Source organism: Embiotoca jacksoni, unplaced genomic scaffold (assembly GCF_022577435.1).
Source record: "Embiotoca jacksoni isolate LCO1_2020_lvr unplaced genomic scaffold, fEmbJac1.0.p SCAF_2, whole genome shotgun sequence".
NCBI classification, from domain to species: domain Eukaryota; kingdom Metazoa; phylum Chordata; class Actinopteri; family Embiotocidae; genus Embiotoca; species Embiotoca jacksoni.
The window spans coordinates 11,094,596-11,118,369 of record NW_027185340.1 but is presented as its reverse complement, the minus strand read 5'-3'; the positions used below and the strand labels follow the sequence as shown (position 1 = coordinate 11,118,369).

The following is a 23,774-nucleotide window of genomic DNA, read 5'->3' as shown; positions in this document are numbered from 1 at the left end:
ACTGTGCAGAGGAATTAATGTGCAAAGTTTGCAGTTAAGACTGCCCTCAGATTCTTCTGCATAATTGTAGATTTTTTTTTTTAATTAATGAAGAGGTGTAGGTGAGGAATTTAGGATTTTCTAACCAGATATTTTAACTTTGTCTTGGAAAAAAACAAATCTGACACATTTTTGTTTTTAAAAAAACAAAACAAAAAAAAACAAAAAATGTCTGAAGGGGATCATTCGGTTAAATTAGTTGACAATTAAATAAACAGTGACCTCAGCAAATTGATTCAAATAATATTGACATCTTATAAGAACTCTCTTATATGCTATGGATAACATAAAGACAATCTGGACAGCTTGCTTTAAAGTAAAACACATTGAGCGATATGGTTTCTTTTAAATTCTGGATACAAAATGTTGCCTATGTCACTAAATTCAAAAATCGACCCTGTTCCCCCCCCCACCCCCCCTGTTTTTTATTCCCTATTTTACTCTAATGGGGTGTCAGGAAGGGTGCTGTCAACATTTGGCAGGTCCCATGTGGCTGAGCACTGAAGACCCCGGCCCTTCATATCTCAGAGTTGAGCCCTCTCTCTTGCTGTCTTTCTCGCCGTCTCTCACTCACCTCTAACTCGCAACACGTCTCTTGCTTTCAGCATCTGTGAAGCCTCCAGAAACCTTAATGTCCTTTCAGGCGCATCTCTATTCATCCCTCCAGTGGTCTCACTCCCTCAGCTAAGAGAGAGATGTCAAATGGGGCTGCGTGTGAGCGAGTGCGCTTGTGTTCTCGTGCTCTAGATTTTCATTAGGACTAAATGGTCTCCTCGCGGATGGGAAGACGAGGAGAAGCTACGTTGATGCTTGTTATTAGAAAGGGCTTATTTCAGGTGTGAGCCTTCAGATTAGTTTTAATGAAAAATGATCAAAGTTGGGCAGAAAGTTACAGTTCAAGTTATCTTGGACCAAATGTTACCATGAGGCATGCCTTTTGGGGGTAGCTCTTGTTCTGCCATTGTACAACATTCATTACAAATGTTCATTGCAGACAGTTTATATCGGTCATTCTCAACTGGTTGAGCCTCGCGACCGCCATTTTTCCATAATCATTAAGTTATGACCCAGATTTTTCTGCCACTCAATTTCATCAAAAATAATGAAATAACACGCAATGTTTTCACGCACTATTAAAAACATGAAATAAAGAACAAAAGCAACTAAGGTAAAAGCCCAACGCATTAAAATGGAGACTTACCTTGAACTACCTATACTGTATGTTTTTCAAACTAGTTTTTTTCTCCTCAAGTTTTAGGAATCTGAATTGAACTGTACAATATATGAAATATAAAGGCAGACTTTTCTTTACAACATAAAAAGGCAGATTTTTCTCATGATAAATAAAACAGGCAGACTATTTTACAATCCAAAACCGATTAACAAATGCTCTCAAATGAGAGCAAACTAACGTGACAATATTGGTTTTAGTTGTTACTGTCTTGACAATTGTGTCAGTAAATGGCTTCTGCACCTGCTCTGCGTCATTAGAAATATATTCCCCTCAAAATATAAGCACAGTTGCAGAAGTTGTGGACTTCCAAATAAAAAAAATTCCCATGCATACTTCCACAACTCACTAAAAATGGCCCTGCGACCCACTTTCGAGTCCAGACCCACCATTTGAGAATCTCTGGTTTCTACCTCTGTACAATAGATGCTTGGATACCACTCCATAGGGGAAGGAAAATTAAGGAAAGTTACGTTTAGGATTGTCACCACTAACGACATGGTGCTTTTTTTTGTTTTTGTTTTTGTTTGTTATTTATTTTCATAACATTTATATGTTGGAGAGAGTTAGATTTTTGAGAAATTGAGGGTCATCTTGTGCCCCATTACTCACCAGTATTTTCTGCTTTCCCAATGCATTTATATTGTATGAGAGTGCAAGATGTTGGGATTGTGTATTTTACGTACTGAAAACATCTGCATACTTGGCACTATTGTTTTACTGTGTGGCAAAAGGTTTTTGTTCTCAGTTTATGTAGTCAGACATTTACAGGATAAATCACAGTTAAAATGATTTAAATAGACTCTGTAGTTTTATGGGACAGAATGATGAAAAACACAGGGATACTCACTCTTACACACAGCTTTCCATCTGCTTTAATACTGGCATCCCTTACGCCTCTTCTATTTTTTTTTTCCCTTTCCACTCCACACCTTCACCAGTCTGAAACCCTCAAAGAGTCCTCACCAGCGCCTACCATTTATTGCACTTCCTCGACCTGCTCTGTTCACCGAGCGCAGTGGGTCCAGTAATAGCTCTTCTGTCATCTGGAATCCCTCCCTTTTCCAGTGCCATGCCTCCAGACTGAATAGCAATTTAAATGCAGTTCAGTTCACATTTATTTGAAATCTCATTAACTGAATATAAAGACCCAAAGAAATGGGTTGTAAATAGAATATCTTGGCCACATGGATGAGGGAAAATGTATTCATGATTAGTCTTTTTTTTCCACTTCCATTCCCAGCAAAGAGTTTAGTGAATGTCTGTAAAGTGTCAGCAGTCATTTTTAGGATGAAGCCTAGTATCTCCTCTCCATACACTCCATTTAGAGCGACACAAGAGGCTGTTCACAGACAGAGAAAAATGGAAAGCATTATGAAAAGTGAAAGTGACTGACATTGCTTCTTCAGTGACATCCCTTTTGACAAGCGTGAAGGAGAAATAGTTTAGCTATAAATTCAAAAAAATGTGGGCAAACTAAATAAATATATCAAAGTTGGTAGAGCTAACTTGGTTTGGCATACGTTTTTAACCATTAACTGCCAGTAATAATAAAATGTCGTGTTTGCAGTTACATGCTAGACAGTTTGTATCACTACTGTATCAAATTGATTGTGTGTTTGGATTGGTGGTATAGTGTGTGTGTGTGTGTGTGTGTGTGTGTGTGTGTGTGTGTGTGTGTGTGTGGAGGGTGGGTACTTGTATACTATTATATAAATTGAGATATAAATAATAAATCTGTTTTCCTTCTATAAATATGAGAGACACTGTTTAAAAATACAAAACTCTGAAAACAAAAATGATTATTGTTAATTGTTTTCTCGGTTAAGATCTGTCAGTCAGTTTAAGACTGGCCTAATAGCTGAAATCTTAAAACAGTCCTCCTAAACACAACCCCCATAAGTCTTTGGTGCAAGCAGTTTATTTAGACTAAAATCAATGTTTTAAAGTAAACCGACCTCAAATGGTTGTATAAATCTGATGTCCCGGAGTCGCAGTTCAGATGACATCTATTTTACATTACATTTAATTTAGCTGACGCTTTTATGCATAGCGACTTACAATAGTCATCTAATTTATCTAAACATCTATTTATTGTGAGTTGGCTGAGACAATACAACGGTGGACTTGGAAACTCGTGTTAACCAGTTTTTAAAACCACATTTACTGTTGCCATGACAACAAAACTTGTATAACTTTAACAAGTAGTAGCTTTAGTTGTAACTACTTAAACCATTTTATTTCCAGTGCCAAGTTATTTTTGTGCCTAAACCTAACCAGGGGAGCTGATTCATGAAACACTCGTGTGTGTTTTATTTGATGGTAGGAACAGACGGCCTATATGGTCGTACGGGTTGGAGAACCCGTTGTAAAATCCTGGAGGTTGAATTTTGGTGGCATCGGTTGAGCATTCAAAAAGTGAATTACAAAGAATAACTAAAAAGTATAGTAATCAACTTGTACTGTGGAAGAAATATTTTCTTCTGTCTGGGAAAATAATCCCAAGGCGCTCAATCTGTCTCCCCTCACCATGCTGTATATATCCTGTGCTCCCTAGAGCCTCATTGGCCTAACGAGGAGTGGCGATAAATAAATAATTGGCCGAATTTGGGAAGATTATGCTTCTGAAGTGACATGCTTCACACAAAGGCTGTCCTCACTGCTGTAAATCATCTCGGGCTCATGCACTGCGTCTGATTGTGTGTGTTTATGTCGTCATCGGTGAGCTGTGATGTATATAGTTTGGCTTCACAAATCTAGACATTCAACACACACACACATTTACTACTTCACTTGCCAAGGGCTGTCAGATAGAGGGCAAAGAGATGTGTGGGTCTAATGAGAGTTTGGTCAGGAGTCAGGAGCTTTATGAAGTCCCTGAAGTGAGTCCTGGACTGGGGCTAAACCACGGTAATCCATAACCCAGTGACACTTATGACTGTTGGCTGCTCAACTTTCTCACTGGAGCTGCACTACATATTTTAAAGCGAGAGAAAAAAACACAGGAGATTATAGCCCTATTAATCAACTTTTGTTTACAGATTGCTTCACTGTTTCTCTTTAAGCTGCTGCCAATTCATCCCTTTTCATTCGAAGTGCACTTGTATGCGTTTTAATGTTGCCTAATTATCATGTGCTGGCCAATGGAAAAGCTTCCTTATATGTAATTTACAAAGGCCGATTGATGTGGTAGAAAAACTGGGATGACATCAGTGACAGAGGAAGTAGTCGATAAAAGAGACAGATGGAGGTTCTTGAACAAATGATGTTTGTCTTTATACACAGTGTACGTACAGACACACACACACACACACAAAGGGATGAAAATATGTAATGAGAAAATTGAGGGCTTTTCATGGGTTGTTTAGTAAGGGATAATTAATATATGGTGAGCCGCAATGGCTTGAAAATTCTTCTGTTAACATAGTTTGTAAAAACTTACTTTACATGTTCCACTACATTTCCGATACATATGGTTTCTAACACTAATGGACCCAAGCACCAGCTTTTAGGAGTTCAAAGTAAACTTAATTGAAATGCATAGCTTTTTACTCTACATTACACTGTGTTACATTACAATATGATACGAGTCTTGGATGTAATTATCCTTTTATAACAATTCAATTCTGCTGCATGTTTCTTCATACATTTATTTTTATTTTTTCTCTACTATGAAAATTGAGAATTGGACATATAGGCATCCTGTAAGGTAGGGGTTTTGGACATACAGAATAATGGAAAAAGCAGATGATTCTTTTTTTTTTTTTTTTTTTTTTTTTTGCCCAGTTCAATAGAACGCGTCTCGTACATAATCACAAGCTTTACTTCCTGTAATGAAAGAATGCAAAATCAATTTGCTTATTTGGAAAGAAAATGTGTTTTGAGTTTTCCCCCAGAGTAAGCTAATAGAAATAGTTTTGACTGTTTACACACTTCATTTCTCCTGAGTGATCAAGTTTATAGATAGGGCAGAATTTCATCATCATTTTTAAAATAGTCTGTAAATATATTTGAAGCATCTAAATATATCAAAGGTTGTCAGCCTGGAGTTACTATAAAAATATGTGGTCATTTGTTATATTCCATAAAATGTCATACATTTGGTACTGTTTGGAGTCTAAATACACACACAAGCATTCGCACAGTTTGCAATTTATCTTAATGCCGGCAGTGCACTTCAGTTTGGCTGGTAGACTACACACAACTTTCCACTTTTGATTATGATAGCAGAAATTGTACCGAATGCACTTACGGCTTCTGCACTGGACCACACAATTGTTTCCCCACACAGTTATCCAATAGAGTAAATAACATTATGAAGCTTAGGGCGAAATCTAATCACTTCGTGCAGAGTTTGATGACTAGGTAGAGTAGAGCGTGGAGCCGAGATCATATTACTTGTTACATGGACCGGACTGGACCAAGTCAGCATCAGCTCAATAGATCTTAATAGCTTCTGTGCTATTTCACGAGGTCAAAAGATTGTCCTGTGAAGAAAAAACAAACCAAAAAAACCCTATCAATTTATGGATTGTAGAAAAACTACACTTTTTTTTTTTCTACTATCAAATTTTGTGAATGTAACACAGGATTGGTAACACATTTGAACCTGCAATCATTTGATTATTAAGTGAAAGTGTTGCATAAATAACAGTAGTTATGAAATTAATTATCATACATTATCATCAGAGGATACTGTGTGTAGTAAACAACTGAATGCACAAAGCAGAGTGCAGCCAGGATCGCAAGGACAGCTGTACAACATATTGTGTCTGATGTGTCCTCGCTTGTGACTACGTTGTGCGTACATGTCTAAATGTGTGTGTTTGCCTGTGAGACTGAATGTGTTTGCCTCCCTTAGAGAGAGGATTAACCATCAGGGAGGCTCGCAGTCCCCGCTGAGCCCGCAGAGCAGTAAAACAAGGCAACGTCCTCAGAGACATGTTTTATTCACCCACGTCTCAGTTCATTTTCACCTATCCTCTGTCCTCATGTTTGTGTCAGCTGTGCCCCAGCCGGCCCTCCCACTGTTCACCTTTCATTGTTGAGCGCATGATTCAATACTCTACACTAAAGAACAGAAAGGGATGCTATTGAGGTTGTTATAATAGCACATCGATGGAACATTGAATGTAGGTGTTGGCCTTGTTTAAGACCGTTAACAACTGAAATATTCACAACTGGAGTGTAAAACCCTGAGGGGAACTGTTTTATTAGTTTGTTGAGAAGTAATGGGCAGGAAAGCATAAGAGGTATTATAATTCTTGGATATCGGCTCCCTCTGCTGGCCAATTCCCACTTCCCGAAGGGTATAACAGGAAACGGATTAGTAGTTCAGATACCGGTCTCACACAGAGCCGGTGCATTGAACATAAGCCTGGAACACAAATTTATATCCCTAATCATCAAAAAGTGACAATAAATGAAAAACTTTCATTTTTAATAAATTATATTGTTCATCTTGAAAGAGTTTGATTAAACTCATTTTAAGTCTGAATTGGGAAATTATCTATGTGTCTTTCAAATCTATCCAAATGCTTCTGCTGTGCATTATAAAGGTGCAATGATCTGACAAGTGTCTTTTATTAACACATATTTTCTGATTCCTAAATTCTCATTTCCTATGTTTAACTAGCAGGAACCCAGCACAGTACAGTGCAGACTGAGTACCCCCTCCCCCCCCAATCACTGAATCTGATTGACAGGATGATTGCAGGTTCTATTCACAGCTGCAGCTGTGGGCTGCGAGCACCTCCGCTCAAAGTGTTCCCACATCTTTTCATATCACGCACATCTGTCAATATCACAACGTCATCTGGAAGAGAAATGGAAAAATCCTGAAGGAAAAATCTTGTTTGAAGCCCAGCCAAGAGAAAATGAGTCGAGTTTGTCGAGTGTCTCAGGAGTAAGTGAAAATAAACATGGCTTAAACTGAACATAAATAAATATCAATACAATGACCATGTCAACATTTAAATATTATACTTTAATTATTAAAAAAATGTGTACGAGGCCCGGATCCCAGTGTGGATTTACAGGAGTAGTATTCAGATTTCTCGTCCTTCCATCACAGTGATGAACAGTGGCCTATACATACAAAACTTGCTCCACTTTGTTTTACACCAGTTTCACATGTGGTGATCCTCCCACCTGTCAAAAAAGATGAAAACATCGTTTAAGTCAGTGTAGCAGCTACACACAGATGTGTCTATCACCATTCATTGTATCTGCATGGGATCGTCACAGATGGCTCACACAAGGAGATCATGCGCTGACCTTCCTAAAGCTCTTATTACTGAAACTCGTATATCACTCTGGCAGAATATTTAAGTTGGAACATGTATCCTTTGATGGGTAATAAATAACCGTAAACTTTTGACTTTAGCTGGTTTATAAATGTGGGGCGACTGTAGTTTACATCTCAAGCAAACTGTTATGGAGAGCATTGTAGAACGAAGAACATGGTAAAAGTTTCAAGAAGTGGAACAGTTACTAAACGCATAGAGGCCATAGCATTATTGCACCTATAGCATTCTTCTCCCCTATTGCCCCGCCCCCTCCACCTTCCACCCCCCAACCTCAACTCCACATATATGCAAGGTTTTTTTTTTTTTTTACAAGAAAATAAAAATCCCCTGGTGCGTTAAAGTGGCTTAGATGTAACTCTACAGCTTTGTTTTTGTTCAGTATGTGGGAACCAGTCACCACCCACCATCTTTAATCCTATGTTGTTGTTTTTCTGCCGGGTAAAATGGGATATTCAGGTAAAGCATGGAGAGATCTTTGTTGACGGTGTGACTGCAGATACTAACAGGAAGCCTGAGAGAGAGAGAGAGAGGGAGAGGGAGAGAGAGGTGCTGAAAATGACAGTCACAGATGGTGCTTTTGGTTTTTCAGACCACTTTATCTGTTTAGGTGACAAGCAAGTCCTCCAACCCTTGTCACTGTATGGGTCATTTGTTCCTTCCCTCAACACAGGAGGAATTAGTGTTTCCTAAAGAAGCACTCCCATTTAGGTTTAGGCACAAAAAACATTTGGTTAGGGTTAAGGAAAGATAATGATTTGGCTTAAATTGATATGTTGAATAATATCGTACATTAAAGTTAATACTACCTTAAAGTTATGCAACATTTGGTGTCATGGCAACAGTAATCATTGTCTACTTGTTATTTTTGAGCCTTTCACTCAATCTTCCAGGGAAAAACTCCTCATCCTCGATTGAAACACCAGCTCGTTATTCATATGTCCACTAGAGGTCACTTAAGTTTAAAATGTAAATTTGGGCTGTAATAAGACCTGCAAGGGGATTTTGTTTTGGAGAATAATCTCCAGGTGACAGTCAGATACAGCTTATTACAAGCTTTATTTACTTTTCATCATCACATTGCCCTCTAGTGGCTGTAGTAAATTATTATGGAAGCAACGGAAGTGACAAGATAGCGCCACAAAGTCTACTTAGGGTGAAGGTTGGGGCGGCTGGATGGGCACACAAAACAACGAACTTTAATACAAATAGAATTTCTTAAAGTTTTTCATTTCAAACTCTAGCTTCATATTCACTGTACAGGTAAGACAGTGGCAATAGGATAAATTAACATCACCTAAAACTGCTCCTCTGAATATACATACAAACTGGTTTGAACATAATAGGAACACGATCTGGCAAGAACTTTATATTCTTCAAAATGTTCATTCTAGTTTAGAAAAGGCTATTTTGCAGATTCAAAAATCTAAAACAGTGTAGACATTGTGTTAATTCTGGTACTCTTACTACTACTGGAGCTGCCAAATTCACTGTACAGTTTATTGGTGATTTATCTCTTTCTGAGGGTCCTGATATCTCCCCGTTCAGATTTTGATGGGTGTGATAAAACCAGGCAGTAAAGTAATGTCAGCTCTCTATAACCACAGCTGGTGTTACTCACAGGAGGGCTGCTTTGATGTTGTTCAGACATTCGGAGAAAGTCTTTGGGATCCATGTTGAGACTGGCAGGCCAGATAGAAGAAATATTAACAGTGCATAGTCCCATGCAAACGTCACTGCAACCCTGTCAGCCATCATCGGTGCTGTAAACCTCATGTGTCTCCATTGTTCACATTATTGTAAAATTAGACATGATTGATGGACCTCGTCGGGAAAGTGGGGAGAAGTATTCACAGTGACTGTGTCGTTAGTGTAGTAAATGTGGACCAAATAAATGTACAAAATCAAAAATTGCCCAAGTTACTAAATTAAAAGCCATCAATCAAAAAGACATTGGAGCAATGTTCTCTTATTACCCATCCTGCATCAACATGATTGTAATGAGTGAAAAGAAAGAAGATATTAACTTTTTCAGAGACACGAAAATGTTGCCAAAATGTTTAACAAAACCAGTGGAGAGTGGAGAGGAATGCCTTCTGGGAGCAGGTGTTGTGTATCTGCAGAACCAGTCGTGCAGGTGGTCGAAACATTCTGAAAAAAATTCTGATTTGGTTAAGAATAAACTTCCTACTGGCTTCAAGCTATGTGGTCTCACATTAAATGAAGAACTTCAGTGATGGGGGTAAGGAAGAAGTTCTACAATGGAACCTTTCAAAAATCACAAACTTCTTTTGTTCGGGGTAAAGGTCGCAGAATGTGCAGCCTTTTTATTGTGAAGTTGCTGGAAGACAGAGAAACTGCTTTCGGTAAAAGCTGTTCAGTTTGTTTGGGCTGCCAGAGGTTTCTGAGCTGACCACGGTTCTCCCATGACCAGCTGTTCTCACAGACGGCTTCTTTTGAGCCCTGCAGACACTCCTTGATCCCCGCTGCTCGGCTGTTGGTGTGTTTGGAAAAATGACATCTTCCAGATTTTCCATTTCCATTTGTTCCAAATTTTCTTCAGGCATGATAATGCTGCATATTTCAGTGTTATGACTCGGTCTATAATACTTTTGCCTGTGGCACCATACAGGCATGTATGGTACTTTCAAGAAAGAAATATTTGACCCGTTTCAAAATCATTGATGCCAGATGACTAGATGGCCACGTAGATATTTGAAAATAAGTATATATAGTAATAATATGTTTCTGTGGACAGTGACTGAAAATATTCTTAAACAGGCCGGTACTGTTGATCTGTATGAGCTGCTTATAATAGCTTATCAATACAAACAACACCACAAGGTTATCTACTGTATATTTCCATTCCAATAACTTCTGGGGGGGTAAAATTCCTGCTGATTTTTTTCTGTTTTCAGACCATTGCATAACCACATAGTTATGTGCTTATACTGCATGCCCTTCACTATCAAGTGATAACCCATTTTTAACTGGTAATTATCTCAGTGAACACTGGATGGCATTGTTGCTGTTCAGGAACCCTGCAATTTGCAGCGGCGCTTCATTTTTCCTCACTGTCAGGGAAGTGGGATCAACTATACACTACAGTGTATTGTTATATAATCGGGTAAAAATTAAGATATTGTTTATTTATTTATATTTACATCCTGGTATCGAAATGTGCTTCTAATCTTAAAGAGACTAATGTACATCACACGAGATCAGATTCTCTAAAAGACTTTTCTAGGCAGATAGATAGAAGTCAGAAACACCTCCCCTCACATCATACCGCTGCTAAACCTGAGGGAGCAGTGTAAGAATAGTTCAGGTAAATAATGCACCACACTGACAGGTAGTGTGTCTTCACATGAGGCACCACATTAGTTGTGAAAACACTTGAAGCTGACTAAAATGACTGATAAAAGATCTTTTTTTTTCTCCTACTTTTTAAGAAGTCCAATACATTCTACTGTTAATATAAAGCTATAGTTAAAATGTAAATATGCTTTTTATGTTTTTATAAACTGAAGAGTTGTTTATTTAAGCTATTTAACCAAGGCAGGCCCTCTTATTATATACAAGAAGTCAACTGCTATGTTTGCACGCTTTTCCCTACAGGACCATGGATAATCTGTCTGGATATCCTGGAATAGTGGTTAAACCTGATTTTCCAGCCAGGCTCATGACACACCCAGTTCCCCTGTATTTTGTCCCGGACACCAGACACCACAGGTCACTGACTCATGGTGGGACATCACAGTCACTGCTGATCAGAGGACAGTTTAAGTGATTCAAGCAAGTGGGCTCAACATTGAATCAGTTACTTACTAACATAATTTCGTACTATTTCCTTTGCCATTACCCAATCAGGGATAATATGTTAATGTTGTCAGTAAACAGAAACAGGAGATGATTACCTGTCAGCAGGTGTGAGTCTGCTGCTTCTGTTTATCAGTTAGACACCATATTCCCAGTCTGTAGTGCTCGTACTTTCTCTGAAGCCACTGCTCCTTTTTTTTGTTTGTGTGTAATATAATAATAGAAATGATAATAATACATAATTTGTATTTTTAATCTGAACAATGTAACAATTCCAACAGACATATGAACTGATACTGCACACAAAAATGCAAAACAGAGAGATAATTTTAATATTTCTTGAAATGTAATCTTCCCATCTTATTTTTGAAGAAATGACCTCAATGATTTCCTGCAGTTTTGTCATCATGACAGAAATATTTCGATCAAGGCTCGTTATTCAAAGTTACATTTGAATACATGCCTCTTTGAAAACTGCATAAATTAATAACATTCTTTTCATTGAAAATGATCACACTTTGAAACGCAAATGAGACTAATGACTAATTGTAAAACAACCTGTCTTTTTTTTTTCCTTCAGCACGTGGACTCAAAATGAAATGAATATGTAATATCTCTCTGAAAGTACATCTTTCACCACTATTTTAAATTTGAGTTTGTGCTCAAAAGAAAATAAATCTTGGTGCATGCACTGTATTAAAGAAAATGCCCTCATTAACTGGAGCTCCTCTGGCAGAAAAATCAAAAGATGAGAGGCTCTTTTGGAGAAAAAAAACTGAAATATCAATGTTGCTGATCCAGCAGTGTCAGTGGCCTCCCCTTGTTTGTGACCTCTGTCAGATGACAGTGAAGGTCTCCAATAAGCAACGGTGTTGGTGAGTCGCACTCACTGAACTGTCTCTTCCAATAGCAGTCGCTTCACATCCCCTTGAAAGAAACAAGTGCCTCCCATACCAATTCTGGCCCTTCCCCCTAATTGTTTTCTATGCTCTGCTGAATCCGTCTTCACCGTTGCTTTGTTCTACAGCCAAAACTGCAGAATCATTACCTTCACTTTAATGGTATCTGAATCCAGCGTTGCTTACTTCCAACCGGTTAAATAAGACTTTTGAAATAAAACCTCAAATATACATCCAAGCAAAAATTCAGTTTTATAAGCAGCATCTCCAGGGAGGGCAGCAGCAGCAGCACAGCTGACGAAGCGGGTTATTCTTCTTATACCTGGCGGCCATCTTGAACTTCTCCTTAGAGGCAACCACGTAATCCTGTGTCCTCTCCACATTGGTTTGGATGTGTTCAATGTAGGCCCCTTGTTCCTCCACCAGCATGAAAATGTCGATGAAGAGGTCCTTGAGCTCCTTCATATTGTTCTCCAGGCTCAACAGCTCCTGTGAGTGGACAGGAAGTTGGATTAATACTCTAGATATGATGGACATTAGTCAGATGATGGAGGGGTTACTCAGATAAAACATGACCTTAGTGTGGTCATCATCTGACTTTTATACACTGGTTCATATGCTAATGTCTTTGTATTCAAGGGTGTCTGTGAAGTTGTTCCTTAGGACACTGCTCGTTTTTCCTCTCAAGGAGTTCATGTCCAGATGTCCCAGGTTAACACAAGTCTCTCCTAGATGCTTTGAATAAGAACCAGTGCCGCTCAGTTTGAAATCTGCAAGAGGGAATCCATCATTTACAAGATACTTTTTAAAGACACAGGTGCCTTCTGTAGTTATAAATGGATTCAGTTTCCACGTAAATATATTTCCTTTCCTTTATCTCTTTTGAGTAAGTGCAATACAATAGTCTTCGAGACATCTTTAAAATGGCACGTTGTGGTGATAGATGGCAGTGACAGGAGAGATTCTAATGTTTCTCAAGCACTTATACTATCTGACAATTTAAGGCAATGACTGCAGGGATAATTTATGGATTAAATATTTAATCGTACACACTGTCCTCCAAAAAAACAACCTTAGTCGTTTTAGTGCAAGCACCTCATTATGACTGACAACTACATTTTAAAATTAAGCGACCTCTAGTGTTATATAAAGTACAACAATAATCTGGTGCCCTGCAGTTCAGATGAAGTTATAAAAAGTTGTATAATCTGAATTTATCCTCATTAGGAGCAGCTGAGTTGTGGTGGATGGTTGAATACAACAGCGTATTTTGGAGCAGAAAAACGTTACCTGCTTTTCATTTCCAACCATGAGACGGGACACTTTTTTTAAAAACTTTGTTTGCTGTTGCCATGCGACGAGGGTTGCATAAGTTAAAGTATTAACATACAGTTTAAGTCATCATTTGAACCCAAAACTTTTTCTTCACTCGACTCAAACTAAGTGGTTTTTCTCCCTAAACAGGGACGCTAGTTTAGGAGACACTGCTGTGGGTTGTGTTTGAGGATACGAAGAAGCGACTTTTTTAGTCACTTGTTTGTCCTGCCCTCACCTTGTGTCGCTGTTCGATCTCAGATAGCTGTGACCGTGTGATTCTGACATCATTCAGCAGGTTCTCATTGAAGACCTCCCATTTTCCTGTGGCGACCATCTCATTCGCCTCCTCCTCTGTCACATCCCTCCCAGATACCTCCAGCTGCCGGATAATAAAGTGCTTACAGCGCTCCTGCTTGGTCAGCAGACCTTCATTATAGTGGCGCATTACCTGGACATAATTATAACAAAAAGGGAGAATGAAAAAGGAGGGAGAGGGGAAAGAAGGAACAAGACGGGAATTGAGTCATGTATTTTTTTTTTTTTTTTTTCATAAATAATAATTGATGTTTGTTCCCTTGACCCTTTTCACACTATGCTCAAGACATTTGTTGTAGATCTTTTTAACTGAACATAGAAAGACAGTCATATGTAATCAAACTTTCTGGGTGCAGCATCTCTATCATTTGACTCATGAGATTTTGAAATAAAAATGTACAAATTATTTTCGATATTTTGGTCCTTTGATCCAATTTACAGAAAAATTTAAAAAAAAAGTTGTTTCATGTCGCCAAAGCTACGTAATAGAATCCCAACCTGCTGGAATTTGCAGAACAGTGCTGCATGCTGGGAGCGTTGTATTCTTGTTGTAACAGCAGTGGGTCCCTGCTGCTCCTCAGTTCTTTGGGCCTGTTTTGAAAGGGCATCTAAACGACGGTGGAGACTCTCGGCCTGGAGCTTGATGTCTCGTGTTATGCTGCTCTCTTTCTTCATCACGCTGAAGCGACGCATGGTCGCCACCAGGCTCTTTTGCTGCTGAGTGAACTTTAGCACCTGTTTGTTGTTCAAATTAGACAAACCTTTGTTTAGTATTACCCGTGACTAAATGACAAGAAGAAACTTTAACCTGAATGAAGGGCACGATCCCAAAATCGTTATCATCGAGCACCCTCGTTCAGAATTTTATCATAATGTAAAAAAAGAGATAGACAAGAAAAATAAGAATTAAGACAAAACAACTTAATTCATTCATTTTTACCTCTGTTTCCAGCACTGTGATATCATCTCGGATCTGCCGAGCCTCTGACAGGAAATTGTCAAGGACTGGCTCCTCCTCGAACACTACAGCCTGTGGTGTTATTGCCCCGACGGCCACAGAGTCATCACCGTCACCACCATCACCACCCTCCTCTGAGGAAGGATTGATATTCCCAATGGCAACCTCAGAGAACTCTTGGGTCCGCTGCCGCATCTCCTCCAATCGGTCTCTCATTGTGGACAAGCCCTCTCCTCGGGATACAAAGTTATTATGGTACATATAGCTCTTGCCAACGCTGATGGGAGAATGCTGAAAAATAAATAACTTCAATGAATCCCTTTGGCACACTGGGCTCATTCAGGAGATAATACAAAAAAGAAAACAAATGAAAAAAGTAAAACAAAGAATATGATTTTATTTCAAAGCTTGTAATACACCTGTCCCTCTACCAGACAATACCTTGTGTGTGTCACTGTTTGCCTCGCCTAGCCATAAAAAGGAATGTGTCTTGGGTTCAGGCACCAAAAGCCACTCGCTAAGGTTTCGGAAAAGATCATAGTTTGTGTTAAATGTGACGTGTTCGCAATTTGGCCAGTTACAAAAACTACTTGGTTAGGGTTAGTAAAAGATCATGGTCAGGGTTGAAATAAGTCATCTTATGGAAGTAATCTTAAGGGAGCGACGTAAGTTACTTAACATATGTTACATCAGTTAAACATGTTACATTACGTGAGAAACTTGTTTGCTTTATCCATGTTGACTTTTGTTTTCTCACAGATTTGAAACTGGATCATCCAAGTGAAAGTCCTGTGTTTGTTCCATTCAGCCACACCTGACCTCATCTCCCGTCTGACTTTATCACGCTTTGTACTTCGTCACATGACCTTTGACACATGACCTCCCTTTTTAGACTGGTCATACATGTGTGAACTTTTCACGGCAAGGCAAGGCAAGGCAAAGCAAAACGTGACACTGACACAAATTTCCCTGCAGAGTGCCAAACTAACACAATTACAAAAATGTTTAATAATGTTTTAGTTCTATTGTCAGGGGGAAAAAAATGTTTTATCAGAAACCATTTCACAGATACAAACATTAACAACATGATTGATTTATTAAATGTAAATTTAAAGTTAGCAGTGAAGTTCTTAGTAAATTGATTCAAGTTCAAGGAGACACAAATGGATGTAGGCCTCTTCATACAGCATGTAAAGCTTCACCCTTTAAGACCGTCACTGTCTCTGAACACCGTGTCCACCCGGATCCCTCCCCGGTTTCTTTACAAAATACCTGGAGGTCAAACATGCGCCTGCAGTTCTAACTGAGTGCTCTAGTGTACCCAGAGCCAATCAATGCCTGATCTTTTACTTTTTTTTTAAAATTTTTATAAATGTTCTTAACTCCATCTCTCCTAATAAGCGCATAACTGATAAGTCATATCTGGATTTAGCTAAACACTAAGTATTTTTAGCTGTATGAAAAACAACATGGAGAAAAACAAGCAGAAAGTTTATCTGCGACATCAGTCAAATTGACTCGAGTTCATTTTCCTGTGAGAACTCGGTTGCTTGTGTTCAACGGCACACTCAACAAAAACAAGAGAAGCAGGTTGTCAACCAGGTTATCACATCTTAAAAAGTGATGAGTGTTTGAAAAAATGACCTTGATAAACACATTTACTCAAACTACATAAAAGGAAGCACCCACACGATTTGTCAGATCTGATGGTTTGGAGTGGAAATTAAATACAATCTTCACAATCACTGAAAGTACTGAACACATTTTCAACATTTTAGCCTGAGCATGCTGATTTCTCCCAAAACAGAAAAAAACAAGTGTGATGTTAATGATTGAAAACACGAGATACAAAATCAGATTTTCCTGAATTCCCTTGACAAGTGAAAGGCATTCAACCACACACTATTTTATGCATTCTAACTGGCATACCAAAACTGCCTTAGCAACTCAAGGATTTGGGTTTTAGAGGCCGTAACATAATCTTTTGCAAGCACATGATTGTGTGGGGGGAACAGAGTGTTTGGCTGATGAGAAATGGAGCATTTCAAATCCAGACTATCCCATTTCTGGATAGATTTCAAACAGGAAACAACCTAGGTTGTGTGTGTGTGTGCGCGTGTTGTGACTATTGCAAACTTCTCAAGAAATGTAAAAGTGTCTATTGGGTTATCCCTCTTTTCCTCTCTTTCTCTCTCCATACCAGCCTGACACAGAAGAGCCGATTAAAAACATTGCTCATAGGATTTGGGAGCACATTCTCCTGTGTTTAGCCTAAAATCCTGGAAGAAAGTGGAGCATGGTTCAAGAAGTGCAGCCTCTCACTGTGATGGAGCGTTTTGTTCCTCAAAACAAGCAAATATTTTCTTCCCGCCATCTATCTGCTTCTTTGTCTGTGTTTCTTAAGGAAATCTTCTGTTGACATTCCCTTATTTCAATGCAGGTGGAAAAGGAGGAGGGTATTTTATCGTAGGTGAAACAACTTGCTGGTCTGTAACTTCACAAAAAACAATTACTTCAAATATTCCAAAAAGTTGTGAATTGTTAGGCAAGTTGTCCTACTTTATTCCCAACTTCTCACACTGGGGTTGTATTAATAAATGAAACGACAAACAACATAAACAGCACTACCAAAGAGATAAAGGATACGTTCGTGTAGAATTTATTCCTACCTACTTGTCCTACAATTTGAAATCACAGCTTACTTTTACAAGCATTTACAGTCTGAGGTTGTAACAAACACTCAAGTCTAAAAAGATGATTTTACCTTAATGTTGTTCGTACTCCATCAGGGGCTGTCTGCTAAGGATTCCCATTCAGACCAGGAAGGTAGTCCCAGACAAACATATTCTTGGATATTTTTCGATCACTTTCAGATCTCACGACATTCAGCTTGAGGCTCATCAGCTGTGCGTTACAAATTTGAATGCTCTGCAACAGTTATGGCACCAGCTGGTAATCAGGACAGTTACACTCACAAGCAGGGAAAGTTTTGAGGAAGTCTGGTCGAGTCAGTTTCAAGCACCTCCCCCTCCAGAGAAGGACCTAGACAGGACCAATAAGAAAGGAGCCGACTGGAGGCCTACTTGCTTATATAAAGAAATGAGAAGTGACGTGATTAAGTAAATGAGGAGGGACACACAGCATGCTGAGCACAGTGAACTCATAAACCCTAAGCTCGGGCTGATTCCTGGACAGAAAAATAGAGCAGAGCAAATAGAAGTGCATTGTGTACACTGCAAGGGCCAAACAATGGGGGCTGTGGTTAGGGTGTCAACCGGGGCGTTGGGTTTCTGATCCGCAAAGTTAATTTCTATGTGAAGTGTCTGGGTTCCTGGGGTAAGCCCCCTCGGTCTGTGGGTATTAGGCCCCAGTAACTCTGCTGAGTACTTTTGACAGATTTCTACTGACAAGCTCCCTAAAACCCAGGAGCCCTTTCAACACGGGAAGGGACGCAGTCACTCTGTGCTATGCAGCATAACACGCTGTGAAAAGCTGTTTGAAGTGCGGCGGCAGAGAGAAAGAGAGGAGAGACAAGTTCTGAGGATGTGAAGACTTTGGCGGGAGCAAGAGTTCAATCTTTGTTGCGAGAAACTTTGGAGGCCGGTTGCAGATTTAACGTCAGTTTTTTTCGGAGCTTTAGCGACCGTGTTGTTAAAGTGGTGGTCAGTGATGAACGGGAGGATAAACTTCAGGTAGTGTCAATTATTTAATGATTCTTGAACATATACCTGGGACTTATGTTTCACGTTTTTCTCCAAAGTGTTTTTGACTTAAATGCAAGGATGGCTTAAAAATGTTCTTTGGCCCAAGAGTCTTCTTTTCAACTAAAAGAGGATTTTTTTTTTTTTTTTTTTAATCCTGTTATTACTTTAAAGTTTTAATATCCCCAGAACAGGCACAATCCTCCCAACAACAGCAATGTCACGAGCAACAATTCATTTCAATTGGATGGTGGTGTTTCTTTAATAACAAAAATTAAAAGGACATTAACCATATGATGACTCTGCAAATTAAAGTTGCATCTCCGTTGTAACAGATGCTCCTCCATGTCTGTAATAATGCTGCAGCGGTGTGTTAACTCTGAGTCATCTCTCCCTGATGGCAAAATATTATGGCGACAAAGCAGAGCTGGTTTTCTGAGTGTCAGAATTCACCTCCAGTCAGCTAGCTGTAGACTTGGACTTTATTAATCCCACGGTGGTGAAATTCAGTATGAGTATGAGCCTGAGGCTCTCGATGATCAATCATCTTTTATTTTTCCTCGAATCTCTTCTCTTCATCTCTGATTACTCTATACACACACACACACACACACACACTCTCTGTATCTTTATCCCAACTCTCCTAAACCTTTGGGCAAAGTTGATCTTATCTCATCGTATCTTAATTATTGCAACTACCTGACAGGCTCAATGTCTTCATGCAAAAGAAAACAAAATAGGTGGAAGAAGCTGACTTTACCAAGTCAAAGAACCAAATGAAATTAAATCTGCACTCACTGAAAGTAACCTTCACCAATGAGGATTTTTTTTTTTTGATTCGGTTGGTTTCTTTGTTTGTCTGTAAAAAGGATTACAGGAAAAACTATTCTCCCAATTCTCATGATGCTTGGTGGATGTGTGTAACTTTGGTCAAGGAAGGACCCATTCAATTCTGGAGTGGATCTGACTCATGGGGTTGATTCAAAAATTATTTTTTACTTTAATTAATTCAAGTTGTATGTTTAAAATGGATCAAATGACTTTGAAATGTGAAAGTGGCTATTAAGGTGAATTACTGACCTATACAGCATAATTTCCTGCAGCTTTTTTGCATTGTGTCTAAGTGTCTTCCAACTCTCTGTTTGGGTTAATTGTTTCAGCGGTAGGTAGCTGTTTTTTTTATCACAACAGAAGAATTCTCTGATAAACAGCATTTTAACCCTTTAAGAGCCAAGTACCTCCTTTGCATGTTGGTGAACACCAAAACTGGGTTAAAAGGAGAGGTAATGTTGCTTATATTCAAGCCACCCGACAAATTTAACGCCAAATACTCATACTGCCACTATACAGCATGTTTAAGTAGGCAATTCCAAACATTTGTGGTCGTAATATTATTATATTGTTTGAACAGTTATTTCCACTGCATACAAGTAGCTCAATAAATCCGTATTTCGGACTGTAGAGCATGCACAGTGCATACGCATAGCATCGAAAGTATCGGCTTATCAGACTTGTTGCTTTCATCGTGCTCGGAAAAAAAAAGAGATGTTCCAGAGAGGGATTAAAACATGTTACACAAAATCTGCTGTCCCAAAGAATAAAATAGCTATTTCCAAAGCGATATCATTTCTACTGTTGTGCAGAGTGCGACTGTGCTGCTAGAGAGAGCAGAAACAAGTGAGGCCAGCTGAATAGAAATGACTGATTTACAGGGGAGAAGGAAAGACAGCAGCGAGTACAAAGAACAGACAGTGCATCAACATAAACATAAACAGGCAGAAGTTTAAGGAAGTTAGTGTAAAAGAAGTGATCTGAAAAGTGTTAAAATGCAATATCTCGAATACACTTAATATGAAAGAGTGTGTCAGGCTGTCTTGGTCGCTGTATCAAGTCTCACAATATAGCTGTTGGAGAGCTCTCTGGGTATTTCTGTAATTGAAGGGATGTCAGAAGCAGTGCTTTGATATTCTTCACTGTAGAGTCCAGGGAGAGAGAGAGAGAGAAAAAGAGAGAGAGAGGGGGAGGAAAGACAACAACTCCCAAACAGGCTCTCAGTCATAACCTTGAAAGTGATATTTAAACATTGCCAGAGAAAATATGCAGTGTTTTCTCCCTGAGGGAAGCATAACGGAAGGAAGAGATGAAACTGATATGGCACTGTGGGCCAATACTGATACTCGCATAGAGATACTGTAAACTTAAAGTTAACTCAGCAGTATGTACAGTATGTATTAACCATCAAACCAACCAGATAAAAATACACATAAAAACTTGTTGTCCCCTTCCTTGTAAGTGGAAAGCAACTGAACACAGCTGTTATATCACCATCGACCACTAAAGTTTTTCACTGACAGCCATAATGATACATTTAGGGCTGAGTACATTGCTGTGACACTCCTTAAGATAATCCTTCAAATTGAATTTCTGAGATCAAATGCGTGATTATCAATACATGCATCTGGTTTGCAAGCAGAACTGTGAGACTGAACCACGGTGTAAACTCAAATTACCGCAGCCACAGAGGAACCTCCATCATATCATATAAGGATGACATGACAGGGCAATATCCGACTTTTAAGGAAAGACCAGCATCAGCCTGATATATGGGTCATACACCGGGAGAGAGAAGGAAGGAGAAAGGGGAGATAAATGAGCGAGGGGAGAGAGATGGTCAGAGGGGCAAGGATAATGAGGTCAAAGCCATTGTCATTAAGCCAATCGGAAAGATTGATACTGGGGTCGGTGGCTTTGCCCACTAAAATGAGGCAATCAGCGATCTGGATATTAAATGTTCGCTTTGGGAACTGCATGATATTGTGCCCTGGGTCATTTAGGTTTTAATTTACAGTTCAGCAGCATAGACTTTAATTGCTAACCCTGCAATAGTTCCCTTCAAAATGTTCCCTTTTTTTTTTTTTTTTTTTTATCCAGACTGTATCTGCTTAATCTCACAGGGTCAGCCATATACTGAAGATACAAGGAATAATGAAATAACATTAAAACAAGCAATCTCCACTCTGCTGGATCGTCAACAAAGTCCTGCTCCCCTCAGGAAATGGTAGCGAACTGTGTAAATTGGGTCGACGTCAGACCAACAGTACAAATGTGTGTAAAGAGAAACCTAATGTTTCTTCAAGTTTGTCTCCAATGTTGGTATAAAGGTGGATATGTGTGGCAGAGGCCATAACAAGCTGCTGGTCACCAGCACACTCTGTCATCTAGATCGAGCTGTCTTCATATGTGCCTTCTAGCCCGTGTCCCTGCTGAGGAGGCTTTAATGGGGAAAAAAATACTAGAAATATGTCTCAGATTGCAAACTCAAAAAGTAGTTTCATCACGTTTTAAAATGGACTTTTTCCTTGGGAGACTAAGTGCTGCTGACAATCCCTGCCACTAATTAATTGTATCCCCGTGTAACCCACACTTCAATCAGCCCCTACTTTTGTTAAATGGCTGAAATATAAAGCAGCAGGATTCTGAGCTCTCCTGAGAGAGGCAGAACTCTGTTGCTCCACACAAAGCTGTGTAGCTTTGGACTCTCCTCCTCTGTTTAAGCTATTACTTCAAACATGGGGCATTCCACCCTCTAGTGTCATGAGGCAGTTATATCCTCCTCTGGACTGTGTTGAAAAAAGAGGAGGGAGCTCTGTGAGAAGCACTGGAAGGAGATGAACCCAGATGTCATGAGGACCACAGAATGGCAACTAACCCAGTTTTACTTTCTTTTTTTAAAAAGTTTTACTGTTGGCATGTTTTCTTTCAATGAACTAGACTGATGTTGTTCCTATTTTATTTTTTTTTACCCCCCAATACTTCTTCCTGACCAAAGCAAGGACAAAGAAATTGTATAGGTGTTACAATAGCAACCCCACCAACACTGGTGCCAATTTGTAGAGTACATGTTGTCACATTAACACCTTAAGCCTGAGGCTATTTTTTTTTTTTTTTTTTTTTTTTTTTTTTTTTTCTACCTGAAGACATCTCCGGATTCAGTCACAATCAGCTTCACAACTGTGAGGCCAAAATTAACCTTGGGCGGATTTTGAAATACAATACTGTCAGTGTTGTCCGTGAAGAACATCTTTTAAACATTCACAGTCCAACTGCAACAATTTGATGCCACAAAAATGGAGCACAACAAATACTACATTCCATTTTAGCCGTAGTCGTGCTGAGTGGCATTTTCAATGAATGTGCCACAATATGCAACATGGTGAAATATTGGGTTGTGATTTAGTAACAGCAGCCCTCTATAGTTTCAAAGCACGTGATACACCCATCGGCCCACTAGAGGGTGTGTCAGTGTCAGATTTTGCCTACCTCTCTGCGTGAAAAGTACACCCACGTATGACCAGGGTTGAAGATTATTTATTTTTATCAAATCATTTTGCTTGATAGCTCAGTTTGCCATTAATTAGAGCAAATTGCCGGGTGTAAGGTTGTGGAAAATTCCCCGTCATAACACTTTCTTTGTCATGTATTTTTTTTTAAGCCATTTCTATGTGAATTTCGTTCCAGATGTCTTGCAGCTTTTTTCCTGCAGTGTAAACAGTCCATTGGAGGGGTTTCTCTAATTATTTAAACAGCTCGCTAAAAAGGCAAGAAAAATGTCATACTTGAGGAAGACTTTCCACAATCCAGCAATCTAAAAGGTTCTTATTCATGGCGTGTAACTGAATTTTAAAGCATATGTAAATTCATCTTTAATAAATAATTAACCCCGCCTTTTAAAACCTTCATATATGTTGCCTTATCAGGAGGTGTTTTTTGTATTTAACACTCATTCATTCAGTAAGCACATATGTTTCATGAAATGTTACAAAGATTACCTTAAAACCCCGTCGACCTTTCCAATCCAGCCTACAGCAATTACTGTAGTGCAGCCGGTGTGTTCTGAAGGACAACAGTAAACTATGATATGATATATCCGGGATGGACTGTTGAGATTTGTGTCCACCTGAAGAGATGAGCAAACACATTCTGTTAGGACAAATAGACAGTGGAGGCTAACTGTGTGATCCCTGTTGGGGCGAGGGACACAGACATGTGACAGTAAATAAACATTCATCCAGCAGGCTGTGGTTGGAATAAACCTCAATCAAGCATGTTTAAGGTGTGTGCAAAGGGATGGAAGATCTCCCTTCTGGTGATTCTAACGTGTATAATGTGACTGAATGGACATACGTGTAT

The 23,774-nt window shown here is 39.1% G+C and overlaps 1 protein-coding gene across 2 annotated transcripts; it reads right to left on the bottom strand.

Moving 5' to 3' along the window:
• Positions 1-11,631: 11,631 nt before the first annotated feature.
• stx19 (syntaxin 19) lies at positions 11,632-23,470 on the bottom strand. Of its 2 annotated transcripts, none has more exons than XM_069153614.1 (5): positions 23,414-23,470; positions 14,866-15,174; positions 14,424-14,660; positions 13,846-14,058; positions 11,632-12,782 (listed from the first exon to the last, which is right to left on the bottom strand). In XM_069153614.1, exons 2-5 carry the CDS (start codon positions 15,142-15,144, stop codon positions 12,546-12,548), a joined length of 966 nt encoding a protein of 321 aa, XP_069009715.1. In that variant the 5' UTR covers positions 15,145-15,174; positions 23,414-23,470; the 3' UTR covers positions 11,632-12,545. The 2 variants fall into 2 exon arrangements, with proteins under 2 accessions (XP_069009715.1, XP_069009714.1); XM_069153613.1 differs by lacking the exon at positions 23,414-23,470 and adding an exon at positions 17,648-17,806.
• Positions 23,471-23,774: the final 304 nt, after the last annotated feature.

Coding starts and splice junctions, on each gene's coding strand:
- stx19 (XM_069153614.1), bottom strand. CDS start 15,144: ATGTACCATAATAACTTTGTATCCCGAGGAGAGGGCTTGTCCACAATG. Junction 14,661..14,865: donor TCACAGTGCTGGAAACAGAG/GTAAAAATGAAT, acceptor AACAACAAACAG/GTGCTAAAGTTCACTCAGCA. Junction 12,783..13,845: donor AGATCGAACAGCGACACAAG/GTGAGGGCAGGA, acceptor GTCCACTCACAG/GAGCTGTTGAGCCTGGAGAA.